The sequence below is a fragment of the Engystomops pustulosus genome, chromosome 6 (assembly GCF_040894005.1).
Source record: "Engystomops pustulosus chromosome 6, aEngPut4.maternal, whole genome shotgun sequence".
Classification (NCBI taxonomy): Eukaryota; Metazoa; Chordata; class Amphibia; order Anura; family Leptodactylidae; genus Engystomops; species Engystomops pustulosus.
In genome coordinates, this window is record NC_092416.1 from 94,927,657 (window position 1) to 94,942,245 (window position 14,589).

Genomic DNA, 14,589 nt, shown 5'->3' on the forward strand with positions numbered 1-14,589 from the left:
CATGTCCTTATATTTTAATCAGGGCTGTTTCTAGGTAATTTACCCAACATAGTAAAGTGAGCCCTAAAAAATTTCCTTTCAAAATTAAGCAAAAAACTTTAGTACCTCCCTTGTAAATGATAAACACTCTGTATAGAAATACTGCACCAGTACATAGTTCCCTACAGAAATACAATACTAAATTCGAGCTCTATACTGAAATACAGCACCATATTCAAACTCCTTATAGAAAAACAGTAAAGTAACCTAGATCCATAAAGAAATAAAGAGCTCAGAACATAAAAACAGCACCAGAACCAAGATCAGTACATAGATACACCACCAGAAACATGGTCTCTGCATATATACTTACGTTTTCCCAAATGTTTTATTTATGTCAGTTGTGTTTGTTCTGCTTCATAGTCTATAACAGTTTAAAACTATTTCTACCAAAACAATAAATTTTTATGTCATCTCTATTTAATATCAGTAGTTTAAAATGTTTAACAGCGAACCAGCCAGGATTATAATTTATGCATCAGGTTCTAATTTCTCTTCATCTGATTCAGCAATCATTTATACCATTATTTATTGTATTTCATGATCTGTACACCTCAACAAGTTTGGTCCAAACCGAAGACCAAATGTCTCAGTTTCCACCAGCAGTCAGTTTGTATTTTAGTACCAAATTTCTAAATGTCACTTACAAAAGTACACAATAGTCTTAACCCAAAAGTAGTTATATGTAACAGCAGGAGCATCTGCATTTATTCTGATTCTTCCCTTTATGTTTTCACAGCCTAGAGTCACCCCTGAAGGAGAATACCTTCCACTGGATCATACAGATATCAATGTTGGATTTGACAATGGTACCGACAGAATATTCTTGGTATCTCCAGTTACCATTGTTCACGAGATTGATGAAGAAAGTCCTTTGTATGAGTTTGGCAAAGCAGATCTGGAAACAGCAAACTTTGAGTTGGTAGTAATCCTGGAAGGCATGGTGGAGGCTACAGCAATGACTACACAATGCCGTAGTTCTTATCTTCCCTCTGAGATCCTATGGGGTCACAGGTTTGAACCAGTCTTATTTGAGAAGCGTAATCATTATGAGGTAGACTATTTACATTTCCATCGCACATATGAAGTTCCAAACACACCTATATACAGCGCCAAAGAGCTTTCTGAAAGGAAGTATTCAATGGTGGCTCGTAGTTCATTCTGCTATGAGAACGAAGTGGCCCTTAACTGCATCTGTGATGAGGAAGCATCTGCCCTAATGGACACTATGCCATTGAATCCAGAGGTATCACTTGAGTTAGACATGCTTAGGGTTGTGGATCCATTAGATGAAATATTACTAACATGATCTTCACAGTGGTCCTACCTGACTATTAATGGGTAAGAATAGAGAGTGAAAACAGAGACTCAGAGGCACAGTCTATGCAGAAAAAGACATTTTTTACTCTTGCATCTTATTGCATGCCCTTTTTGGTAAGGGGTAAGGTAATTTTCTGGAGAAAGTGATATGACTTCTAAACAAAGCTACCATTGGTACTTCTTTACCACCAAGCTTTGTAAAAGTGGTCACCACTATGATAACAGGTCAATCGGGTAATTTATTTTATGATACTAGATTGCTTTACTTCATTTCCTTCTTTCCAGAAAATGCTGCTTAATCTGTGTTTGGTGATCCTGAGTAGCAAAGCATTTATTACTCACGTGTAATACAAGTTATAATTAAGGGACAGGGCAAGGTATCAGCAAAGTAAGCTTATTATGAAATACTCATACACACAACTAGTTGTCCTGACTAGGACACCTTATTGACTTCTGTGAAGTGTAGAAACACAATTCGCTGTGAATACCATGGAAATATTTGCAACATTGAAACCAAACTTTTTATATTACCTATGGATGGTGGAGAAGAATTTGCTCTGAGTATTAACTTTTGTAGAAAACATCCATGTGTAAACCAAAAATTATTTGCTGGAGCGGCTTGTGGCGACATTTTGTTTCAAAAGAATTCCTGGTCCTAAAGAATTGCTAAGATGGCTTCTGATAAATATTATTTAACTCATAAAATAGCTTGTCCTAATATTATCTGTTGTGATGATTTCATCACGCATTATATTTGCTCAAAATGTAAAAAAATATAAACCAATCATGCAGCTTTAACATACATTTTACAAAGATATGTCCATTATATGTATCATTTACATATATTAAAGGTCTGGTATTAGCAGCATATATTAGCACATCTTAAAATGTCTCTTTTTTACATTTTGAAATATTTCTTTTTATGTAAAGAGATATTAAAATATTTGTTAAACAAAGTGAGTATAATTTAGAAATTAGTAAACGATGAAGTTGTGGTTCATTGAATGATAGAAAATTGACCTGTTTGGTGCCTAAATTGGTACATTTTATCCAATTAAGTTAGCGCATAACAATGTGCATGCTGGGGTGAATACTCCCTTTAAAGTACTTTATCAGTTAATTTATTTAGTTAAGTATATACTTGAACTCAATTTAACTAAATCCGACAATTTTTTTTTTTTAGAGCTGTAAAAATTGTCCATCAAACAAACAGCAAACATTTTAATGGATCAATTCACATGGCAGTTTTTTTTTACAATCATGATGTTTTCTTCCTAAAGTAGAAGAGTGTGTCCTAATCATTCATAAGCTAAAGGATCGGTTTATAAAAAGATGCCATGCCTGAAATTGTTCCCGTTATTTCAAATGTATGCTGTTCTTTTTTAAGTTGAGAAATAGTTGTCAGTTTATTCACCTCTCCTCATTTTCCACCAGTTTTCAGTGCACAAAAGGCTCACCTTCCCCAAATGCTACGTCACTCTTGACACCTATTTGGTTGACAGCTATCTCATCATTTAGCCACATACACATGCATTCTCAGTTTTGTCTGTCGTTTCAATGGATTATGGGGAAGAAGCGGCTGCAAGACTCCTCTGGAAGGGTGTAATTATTTAGAACCTAAGTATAAACCCTTTTGACATGCTTAATCCCACTTTCTGTATGCATTTTTCATTAATATTATGTGAGCTTTGTTGAAGGGTTCTCATGAATTGGAATTTTCAGCCACAACGATATTAGTTGATTACATTTGGTAAATTGTCACATGCACGGGACATGCTGGTGATTGGCTACAGATGTCATAGGACGTATAGATAAAAGGACAACTGCCACATCACTAGAACATATGCTGGTGAAATTATTAATCTTTATAATATATCATACCTTCATCACCCGCCTATCGTTTTTTATGGGAATTGCTCACTGCAGATAACAACTAGAAATTTCCATTCTACATAAATGCCACCTACATGCTGTGAAAAAAACCTGGAGTGGAAAGTTAATTGTTCCTTTAGATTATCCAATGATTGAGCTTCACTTCCATGCTGCAGCATGATCGCAAACAAAAATGAAAGAGATAAAACACTGGGATTTGCTGCAGTCATTATCGGCACAATTTTTTAATTGCATCACAACTGCACTGTCTATTTGCACCCTGAAAAGGATATCTGGAAGGGGGCAAATACTTTTTCAAATCACTGTTCAATGGCGATTCTTTAGCAGAGTTCACCTGTACTCATTGGGAAGATATATTTATCAAAAGCTAGTGCAGAGTCAAGTCCATTGCTGACAATCGAGATTGCTTCAACAAACACTTTGCACTAGTGGGATTTATCAGACAGAACACAGAATCACTGAACTCAGCATGTCAATTCTGTTCAGTAATTCTAGGTTCGGTTCTGGTAAATTCTGCATGCCACAGAGAGAATTTCTATGGAAACAAAAACCTACTGAAGGGCAATATGCTTTAGGCTTGTTTCACATCTGTGTTGTACTTTCAGTTCTGTTCTTCCACATCAATTTCCACATTTACTTCAATGTTAAAACATTAACTGTTCCTTTCCACATACATCAGACCTTAATTTTTTGAGCAAAGGAATATGTAGTGTCTGCAGGATTTTTTCTTCTGTAAAAAAGCTTAAGCCTGACATTGCACGACTTTTATTTAGGGTTTTTTCACACTGGCGTTGTTTTTCAAGTCCATAATTCAGTGGTTTTCATGGGTGTGCAAACAGGTGTAGTCCAGCTTCAATCTAGATGAAACTTGGCTTATTTGTTAAAACTTTTTCATTTTATTAAGAAAAAATTAAAAAGTGGACATACATCGGAGGATAATCCAACGCATTTCAGACGCTGCCGCGTCCTTAGTCATGGATAATACAGGGTATTGTGACAAGCAATTTATATAAAAAAGAAAGGCACATGACCAGCTGAAACACGCCCCTAGTAAAGAGGTCTGTAGTCAAAATGACATGCTGTTTGATGTTGCTGTGGTAACCGGGTCACGTGAAGAAATAAAGAAAACGCGAGTACACGCCTGATATATCAGACTGACGTATAATAGAAGTTTTTTTATATATAAATAATTTGAAGAACCCGATCACCGGAGCAGCAGGTATGCAGCCTAACAATGAATATACACATTGGTTGAAACACAATAGTTAAAAACAAAACAATAGCAACGTGCAAGTTGGACATGGGATGTTCAAATGGACAAAGTTTTGGCAGAAAAGAGGAAGAAAAGCCCATTCTGAGAAAGGGGAGGAGGACTGAGAAAGAAAAGAAAAAGAGACAGAATGCAATGGCGGGGGGAGACACATAAAAAAAGTTGAATGAATGTTAATGATGATGTAACATCAATTCATTCCTGACATTCATACCCATTGGTGTCATGGTATTTAAAGACATAATCCAGAATGCCTCCCTATCTAGTAGGAGTCTCCTTACATCACCTCCCCTTTTAGGTGTGTTGACTTTTTCTATAACAAATGCAGTTAGATTGATAATTTGTTTGTTATGTGCATCCCAGAAATGTGCAGATGCACCACTGATGTTTCGTGTACCATTGCTGGTAATATCATTGATATGTTCTAATATCATTGATATGTTCAAGCAGTCTGACTTAAAATTTTCTAGTGGTGCAACCCACATAAAACAGGTTGCATTCAGTGCATTGAATGACATACACTACATTTTGGCTATTGCAAGTCACATGCTGTTTGATTTGATAAACTTTGTTGCAAGAAGTATTAAAATATTGTTTGGTGGGGGTAATGAAGCTGCATGTACGGCATTGCCACGAGTCACATCTAAAAAACCTTGGCTATGTAGCCATGTTTTTTGTGGCTTCTGATCCGTTACCATGGAAGGTGAGAGGATACTGCCAAGGGTGCGACCCCTACATGCTACCACCTTACAGCCGTTCTTCATTATGTGCTCCAATTTATCATCATCAAAGAGTAAAGGGAGATATTTTAAGACAATATTTTTTATGTCATGAAACTGAGAACTAAATTGCAAAGAAAGTACTGGTATGTTCTGATTCACACTGGTATTGGGATTATGCGTTTTGTGTTTCTTTGGTTTTTTTTGGAGTAGTTTGCTACAATCCTTTTGTGCAGCAATGTGACTGGCTCTTAACAGAGACCATTTAGGGTAACCCCTATGTGTGAGTCTAGTTGAGATTTCTGAAGTTTCTTTCTGGAAATCAACATCCAGGCTGCAATTTCTTCTGCTTCTTATCATTTCACCTACAGGTATGGACTTATGTACATGTTTTGGATGTTGGCTGTTGTGATGTAAAATTGTATTCCCAGCCGTGGGTTTTCTAAAGGTACTGGTGACAATGTTTTTTCCCGTTTCACCTCGTATTTTTCATGGGTGCCTTATTGAGCCATTGTTTTCTATGAGTGATGACGGGTTTGTTTTTTCACTGCAGAAGTTGGGGAACCAGGTTTTATGTTTTCTAACCGATGTGGAAACCATCACAGAGGAATTGAGGACAAAACAATTAACCGGTTGTTAATGTACACGCAAAGTACACCCCATTGTGAAGGAGCCCTTAGGCTTAGTGGTTGTGATGATGTCTGAAGCACTTGAAAAATGCAAAGGCATTTTAGCTTTTTGGAGCAAATTAAGACTTTGCAGCTATCTGTACTAACACTTGTCAATAGATTTACATAACTTCAGATAGACAGTGACTGAGTTGGTCACAGATGAGCTAAACACCTACTCTTACGCATTACCAAAGTCACATATGCAGATTTCTGATTATAGCCTAAATGTGCAACTGATTTCGTTGCCCATAACTGAGCATTTTTTTATTCTTAAAGCACTATAAGAAATCAGATCTGCAGTGATATTGGTAGCTATGCTCCACAATGGCAGTTTTATAACTCTGTCCCCTAGTTTTAATAGGTGGCCATCAACTGCTGACAGGGAAAGAAGTCTCTTTGTGCTTGTTTTATACAGTACTATAGGTATGTCTTATAGAAACTGGCAAATTGTGACAAAATCAAATTGTGCAGTTTCAGAAGTTGCCCCTACCAAAAATAAAACTTTGCACCTTACATATACTGTCAGCAAATGTATGCACTATCTATGCCTTTATGTCATGCAGTTAAAATCCCGCAATCCTCCCTATCCAGAATCATCATTCCAGAATTTTCTTAATGTTTAAGATAAGGAGAAACAAGGTGTGAAATGTGTAACAATAAATGGAAGGTTAGATTGCTGGACAAGCTTCCTTTTAAATCTTTATAAGGCTATTCATCTGTTCAAGTAGTACCATACAATAAATTGTAATGGTCTAGTGGCTTACAATCATTAACTGTATGTATTAATGAAAACATGAAATAGTGCCAACTGTAAACATTTTAAGGAAAATCAGATTCATGATCCACTGTCAAGTCTATCACAGTACGACATGGAAACTTCAAAGTATGAAAAAACTGAAAGGGCCTAAACCGATGTGTAGTACAGTACACAAAAGTAGTATTTTGGGCATGCACATTGATCTAGTTATAGATTATTGCAGAGGTATAGGTAATAAAAAAGACAAGACATCAAATATATCAATAAGGTGTTGCCAAAATAACATTAAAATGTTCAACTGGAAGTGAATACCAGTAATGTTGACCACTGTACTTTGTTACCTTTGTTCAAGGTGCGAAATGTTGCAGGTTTGTTGCAAATAAAGAATACTTTGGATTTCACTGGAGTAGTTTTGTTCTATTTGGATCTTCTCTATATAGCTCCATATTACTCCACAGAATTGAAATTGAGACAGCTTAAAGCTTAAAATTGTCTCAGAAAGCAACATTCACTGTTATTGTTGGTCCTGCATCCAAGGACATCATTAACCAGATCTCCTGAAGTCCGGCGCATGATGTTAATCACACGGGAGGTGTTCGGAGGTGAGGAGAGCTTGACTTCCGGGTTAAATTCTTCGCCTCCATGACTTTATACAACCAGTTAACACCTAAGTTCAAAGTTGATTTTTTGATAATGCCACCACCCTGGGCAATGAAAGAAACATGATCAAAAAGCTGAACAACATACTGTTAATAGTTTAGTAAGCCAATTTATGATGACTAGTTCCCTTGCTACCTCTTCTGCCAAGTAAAATCTCTGACAACAGGTTGTTATCACTCAGGACTGTGTTTCTACCAAGTCACACACTATTTAGTTAGTGCTGCCAGTATCAGATTATACAAAAATGTACTCCTTTGATGAAAGGAATGGAAACACAGAGAAAAAAAATCAACATATTTACTCGGGGTGATATTCACCCATTCTCTTGACACTGCTATATGCAAGTCTCCCTGAATTTAAAGGGCATGTAGCATCAGTTTAGGGATGGTAGACGTGTCCTAGTAAGAAGTTCTGATGTTCCTCAGGACTTCTTTAACTGGTTCACGGAGTATTCACGGTGGCGGTCAGGTCCTCTCCATAGCCGGTAAGTCATTGCTGCATAGTGCTAGCACCGATCGCGGGTGTTATCACAGCGATTGCTGCTGGCAAAGCTGCCGGCAGCCTCAAAAAGAGGATCGTCGCTCCCTGTGACATTGTAATGAATGAGGAGGAAAATCCCCATATACTGCCATACTGCAGTATGGCAGTACATGATAGGATCAATCAGACAATCTAGGATTAAAGTACCCTAAAGAGTCTGAAAAATAGTAAAAAGAAAAACAAAAAAAAGAAAAAAAAAATATTATAATTAAAAAACCTAAAAATTCAAATCACCCCCCTTTCCCTAGAACTGACATAAATATAAATAAACAGTAAAAATATCGACGTGTCTGAAAATGCCCGATATATCAAAATATATTAACGATTTTTCAATGCGTTTAACCTCGTAACGGAAAATAGTGCCCAAAATCGAAAATGGCTTTTTTTGCCATTTTTAAAAATATTTAAAAAATCTATAAAAACTGATCAAAAGGTCCTCAAGTCCTAAAAAAGATATCATCATGTTGCAAAAAATGACACCACCCACAGCTCCATAGAACAAAGTATAAAAAAGTTATTAGCGCCAGAAGATGACAAAATCAAAAAAAAATGTACAGGAGGTTTTAATTTTTGTAAATGTATGAAAGCATTATAAAACCTATAAAAATTTGGTATCCCCATAATCATACCAACCCAAAGAGACATGTCATTTGGGGCGCTCAGTGAAAGCGGTAATATCCAAGCCCACAAGAAAATGGCGCAAATGCGTTTTTTCACCATTTGCACTGCATTTGGAATTTTTTTCCTGCTTCCCAGTACATGGCATGGAATATTCAATACCATCACTATGAAGTGCAATTTGTTACACAGAAAACAAGCCGTTACACAGCTCTTTACGTGTAAAAATAAAAAAGATTTTTGAAGGTGGGGAGTGAAAAATGGAAATGAAAAAACAGGAAACGGCCCAGTCCTTAACCGGTTAATTAAAACTCTGTATTGCAATTGCGGACATATAGAGTTATAAAAGTTATGCAAATTAGCCTGGGGCACTCAGGCTACATCACCTGAGAGCCTTAGAGAGCCTAATATTTTAATGTATGCACATGTAGCTCTAGTGGCCCCACCCGTCACATATCTATGCACTTGGGGGGAGGAAGGTCCTGGTACTACAGGCGGTGTGCATACATTAAAATACTAGGCTTCGTAAGGCGCCCTGGTGACATAGCCTGAGTGGCCGGGCTTATTTGCATAACTTTTATAACTCTTTTTTTCGGTATATAGAGGTATAATAAAAGAAGTCCAATTGTTCCTCAGGAACAATTGAATCAGACCATCTAGGGCCAATGTACCATAATAAATAGTTCAAAAAAAGTTCAAAAAAGTTATAAAAATAAGAAATAATTGAAAAAAACTAAAAATTCAAATCACCCCCCCCCCTTTCCCTAGAACTGATATAAAACGTAATAAACAGTAAAAATCACAAACAGGTTAGATATTGCCACGTCTCTAAATGCCCAATCTATCAAAATATAAAAACGTTTATTGCCGGTGGTGATCCTTATAAGTGAAAATAGCACCCAAATATCCGAAAACGCTACTTTTACATCATATAAAAAAGTAATAAAAAGTGATCAAGAGGTCCCACACGCCTCAAAATGGTAGAAATGAAAACGACAGCTCATTTTGCAAAAAAAATGACACCTCACACAGCTCCGTACACCATATGTATGCACTGATATACATTTATACACCTATACATACAGTATACAGCATATGCAAACTCAGTATATACACAGAGTGACCCACATTTAATAAAGTGTTCGGGCCAGTGGCGTGTGGCCACAGGTAAGGCAGCTACCTCACGTTCGGAGGGCGAGCGGCAACAGATTGGCCATGGATAAAGAAGCCTGGATGGTCGGAGGGCGACTATAGATGGAGTGGGCCAGTGGCAGCAAGTGTGGAGGGAGGGCTGGCAGACACGGATGAAGACGGGCTGGTGACATCGCGTACAGAGGGAGGGCTGCCGGCCACGGATGAAGGTGGGTCGGTGGCAGCACGTGCAAAAAGATGACCGCTGGCCATGAATGAAGGTGGGCTGGCAACAGTACATGCAGAGGGGCAGAAAGTGGGCAGCCACCGATAAAGGCACAACTGCAGATGAGGTGGAAAAGAGCTCAGGAAGGCTGGTGGCCACATATGAGGTTGGCAGGTATACTGGTTTTTCTGAAACATACTAGGGACTTGTGTTGCTGGAGTGGGGAAGAGAGGGTGGGCACCACTCCATCCAGACAGTCCAGGTTTTGGGCTGTCTGTGTTATCAGCCTACAGCTGTGTCAGGCTCATATAAGCTTAGCAGTGCTGACCCACTCTGCACTGGGGAATACAACCGTGAGTTTGCTGCTGTGTGTTGTTTGACACAGTCTCTGATAGGAAGTAGAACCTATGTTCAGTTAGTGGCCAGACAGCCTAGGACAGTGATGGCAAACCTTTTAGAGACCGAGTGCCCAAACTACAATATAAATCCACTTATTTACCATGAAGTGCCAACATGGCATTTTAAGCAGTAAGGTATTGCTACCTTCCACATCTTTCAATCGTATCAGCCCCCTGAGGCCACCAATACAGTTGAAAGAAAAAGTACAAATTCAGACTTTCATTGTAGCTTCTCTCCAGGGTCTCACTGTAGAGGAAGAATGAAGGGTCCAGGAGGGGAACCTCAAAAAGATAATGCAGCCCTGTCCACACCTTCTCACTTTTCCCGCAGTTCCAAACAGCCAATGTAGTATTGCTTAAAAATAGAGCTGAGCAGCATTTCTTAAGTTGCCTGGGACTGCAGGAAGATTTGTTCCTGTCTGGTGAACTCTGTCCTGGGGTGATAACCTGAGTGCCCACAGAAATGGCTCTGAGTGCCACCTCTGGCACCCGTGCCATAGGTTCGCCACCACTGGCCTAGGACTTTATTTTGTTTATACTTTGTTTTGCTGCCTTTAAAGGGAACCTGTCACCAGGGACCTCATTTTTCACTAAAGACAGATTGTAAAAGCCCATGACACCTGTCACGGGTGCTCCCGCGATCCCTGTCACGGATCGCGGGCGCATCCGTGCTCCTTCACGTGCCCCCGCTGCTGCCCGGTGTCTCTTACCTCTCCCGGCTCCTGCTCTCCCTCGGACTGCCGTGCGCGCGCGTCCCCGCCCCCTAGGGCGCGCGCGCGGCTCCGGACGAAAATTTAAAGGGCCAGCGCACCGCTAATTGGTGCACTGGTTGAACACCTCACCTTTAAGAATCTGCCTCTTCCTGTGTTCCTTGCCGGATCTTTGTGCCTCATAGCCTTAGAGAAAGCTTCCAAGCGAGTATTCCTGCGTTCCTGTGTATTCCTGCGTTCCTGTGTATTCCTGCGTTCCTGTGTATCCCTGCGTTCCTGTGTATTCCTGTGTGTTCCCGCTCCTGAGTCCTGTGTCACCTGAGTTCCTCCGTGTTGCTGTGTTCCGTGTGCCTGTGTTCCCGTTCCCACCTGCCTGGACCTCCCGTTGCTGACCCCGGACTTGGACCTGACGTTGCATCTCTGCCGCCTGCCCTGACCCTGTGCCTGGACCCGACTACGAGTTGTCATCCGCTAAGGTACCTCGACCTCGGCTGCCACCGTGGGCTAGTCACACCTGGGAACGACCTAGTGGTATCCTGCCGCAGCAAGTCCAACCCGCTTTGCGGCGGGCTCTGGTGAAAACCAGGTGCCGCTAGGCTCCGGTTCCGGGTGTTGGCTAGTTACATCTCCCGCGGTGGTCCAGAGGATCCACTGATCCTAACAGTAAGATCCGGCCATGGATCCCGCCGAGGTTCCGCTTCCCACTCGACCAAACTTTGCCGCCATAGTGGTCCAGCAATCCCGGGAGATTGCCGCTCAACGCGAACAGCTGGATCAAGTTACCACCATGCTGCAACAACTACTAGCCGCCCAGCAACAGCAACAGGTTCCCGTGTCTGCTCCCGTGGCTCCTGCAACCCCGGTCTGCCTTCCTGTTGCTGAACCACGACTACGGCTGTCTATGCCCAGCAAATTTGACGGAGACCCCAAACAGTGCAGGGGTTTTATTACTCAATGCTCCCTACAAATAGAACTTATGCCTTCGCAATTTGTCACGGAGCGTTCCAAGGTGGCATTTTTCGTCAGTCTTCTCTCTGGGAAGGCCCTGGCCTGGGCCACTCCTCTTTGGGACAGAGGCGACCCGGTCACGACTACTCTTGCAGCTTTTCTGGCGGAGTTCCGGGCCGTTTTTGAGGAACCAGCACGGGCTTCTTCTGCCGAGACTGCGTTGTTGAATCTGCGCCAAGGCAACTCATCTGTGGGAGAGTATGCTGTTCAGTTCCGCACCCTGGCCTCTGAACTTGCCTGGAACGATGCAGCTCTCATCGCCACCTTTAAGAAAGGACTCTCGCCGCAGGTCAAGGATGCGCTGGCAGCTCGGGATCTACCGTCAACTCTGGGTGGTCTCATCACACTGGCCACTCGGATAGATGTCCGGTTTAAGGAACGCGCCGAGGAACTTCGCTCTGAGCATCCTCAAGCTCAGGTAAGGCGTTTTCCTCGCCTCGCACCTGCCTTCCAAAGACCGCTCCAGCCTCCGCCTGTGTCGTCTGCTGAGGAACCCATGCAGGTGGACAGAATCCGGCTCTCTCTGCAAGAGCGTTCCAGAAGACGACAGGAGAACCTTTGTCTGTATTGTGCCAGTCCAGGGCACTTCATCGGGACTTGTCCTGTTCGTCCCCCACGTCCGGGAAACGCCAGCACCTAGGGCTCTTGGGAGAAGCGTCCCTAGGTGTGTGCAAAGCTTCTCCACGTCTGATTATTCCTGTGCTCCTCAGCGTAGACACCGGCACCCAGATCCAAGTTTCTGCTTTCCTGGATTCAGGCTCTACAGCGAACTTTTTGGACGCAGCCCTGGTTTCCCGGCATCACTTCCCAGTGGTTCGTCTTGAGAAACCATTGTCCATTGCCTCAGTCAGTGGCCAGATTCTTTCCGTGCCCATCCGGTTTCGCACGGAACCCCTGCTTCTGCAAGTTGGAGCCTTGCATAAAGAAAGACTTTCTTTTTTTGTGCTGCCACAGTGCACTTCCACTCTCCTGCTGGGTCTCCCCTGGTTGCAGCATCATGCCCCTGTTCTGGACTGGTCTTCTGGGGAGATTCTCCGTTGGGGTCCAGATTGCCCCTCACGCTGCATGACGGTTCCACATCCGCTTCCTGTCAGGACTGCTACCTTGTCTCCCAAGCCTCTGGAGGGACTTCCAGCTCCGTACCGGGACTTTGCAGACGTGTTTTCTAAAAAACAAGCCGAGATCCTTCCTCCACATCGTCCCTATGATTGCCCCATTGATCTGTTGCCTGGATCTTCACCACCACGGGGTCGGGTGTATCCGCTTTCTGTTCCTGAGACTGCCGCTATGTCGGAATATGTTAAGGAAAATCTGCAAAGAGGTTTCATCCGCAAATCCTCCTCTCCAGCTGGCGCTGGTTTCTTTTTTGTCACTAAAAAGGATGGCTCTCTCCGCCCCTGTATAGACTATCGCGGTCTTAACAAGGTCACCGTTAAGAACCGCTATCCTCTGCCGCTTATCACGGAGCTATTTGATCGTCTGCGGGGTGCAAGAATTTTTTCCAAATTGGATCTTCGAGGGGCCTACAACCTCATCCGCATCAGGAAGGGTGACGAGTGGAAGACCGCCTTTAACACCCGTGATGGGCATTTTGAATATCTAGTTATGCCCTTCGGACTTTGTAATGCGCCAGCCGTTTTCCAGGAGTTTGTAAATGATATTTTTCGGGACTTATTGTACAGTTGTGTCGTGGTGTACCTGGACGACATCCTTGTGTATTCTGCCAATCTGGAGTCCCACCAGTCTCATGTACGGGAGGTTCTCAGCCGCCTCAGGACAAACTACCTCTATGCCAAGCTGGAGAAGTGCCACTTTCATCAGAGGAGCCTTCCATTCCTCGGCTACATAATTTCTGATAGGGGTTTGCAGATGGATCCTGCCAAGTTATCTGCGGTCCTTCAGTGGCCACGCCCAGTGGGACTGAGAGCTATACAAAGATTTCTGGGCTTTGCTAATTATTATAGGCAATTCATCCCACACTTCTCATCTTTGGTCGCGCCGATGGTGGCGCTTACGAAAAAGGGTGCTAATCCCCGTGTCTGGCCACCAGCAGCAGAAGAGGCCTTCACGAAATTAAAAACTGCTTTTTCCTCCGCTTCAGTCCTTACCCGACCGGATACTGAAAAGCCGTTCCTGGTGGAGGTTGATGCCTCCTCCGTGGGTGCTGGGGCAGTCCTTACCCAGAAGGGTCCCAGGGGACGAACACTCACTTGTGGTTTCTTCTCCAAAACCTTCTCCTCCGCAGAGAGAAATTATTCCATTGGAGATCGGGAGCTTCTGGCCATCAAGCTGGCTTTGGAAGAGTGGCGTCATCTGCTGGAGGGAGCCCGATTTCCAGTCAGCATTTTCACGGACCACAAAAACCTTCAGTACCTTCAGACGGCTCAACGTTTGAATCCACGTCAAGCCCGGTGGTCCCTCTTCTTTTCTCGCTTTGACTTCCGAATCCATTTTCGCCCTGCAGAGAAAAACATCAAGGCTGACGCCTTGTCCCGTGCTTCTGATGTTATGGGGGAGGACTCTGCTCCGAGGCATGTTGTTCCTCCAGAGAGACTTGTGCTTGCCGCGCCGGTGGACCTCCGGCAGCTGCCTCCCGGCAAGACTTATGTGCGACCTGGTCTCCGAAAGA

The 14,589-nt window shown here is 42.5% G+C and overlaps 1 protein-coding gene across 3 annotated transcripts in view; it reads left to right on the forward strand.

Annotated features, from left to right (window-relative positions):
• Positions 1-7,070, forward strand: part of KCNJ14 (potassium inwardly rectifying channel subfamily J member 14) — a 43,614-nt gene extending 36,544 nt beyond the window's left edge. For all 3 annotated transcript variants that reach the window (XM_072110426.1, XM_072110425.1, XM_072110427.1), the window contains one exon: positions 779-7,070. In XM_072110426.1, coding sequence (XP_071966527.1) covers positions 779-1,348 — 570 coding nt within the window. In that variant the 3' untranslated portion in view covers positions 1,349-7,070. The remainder of the gene's footprint in view (positions 1-778) is intronic.
• Positions 7,071-14,589: the final 7,519 nt, after the last annotated feature.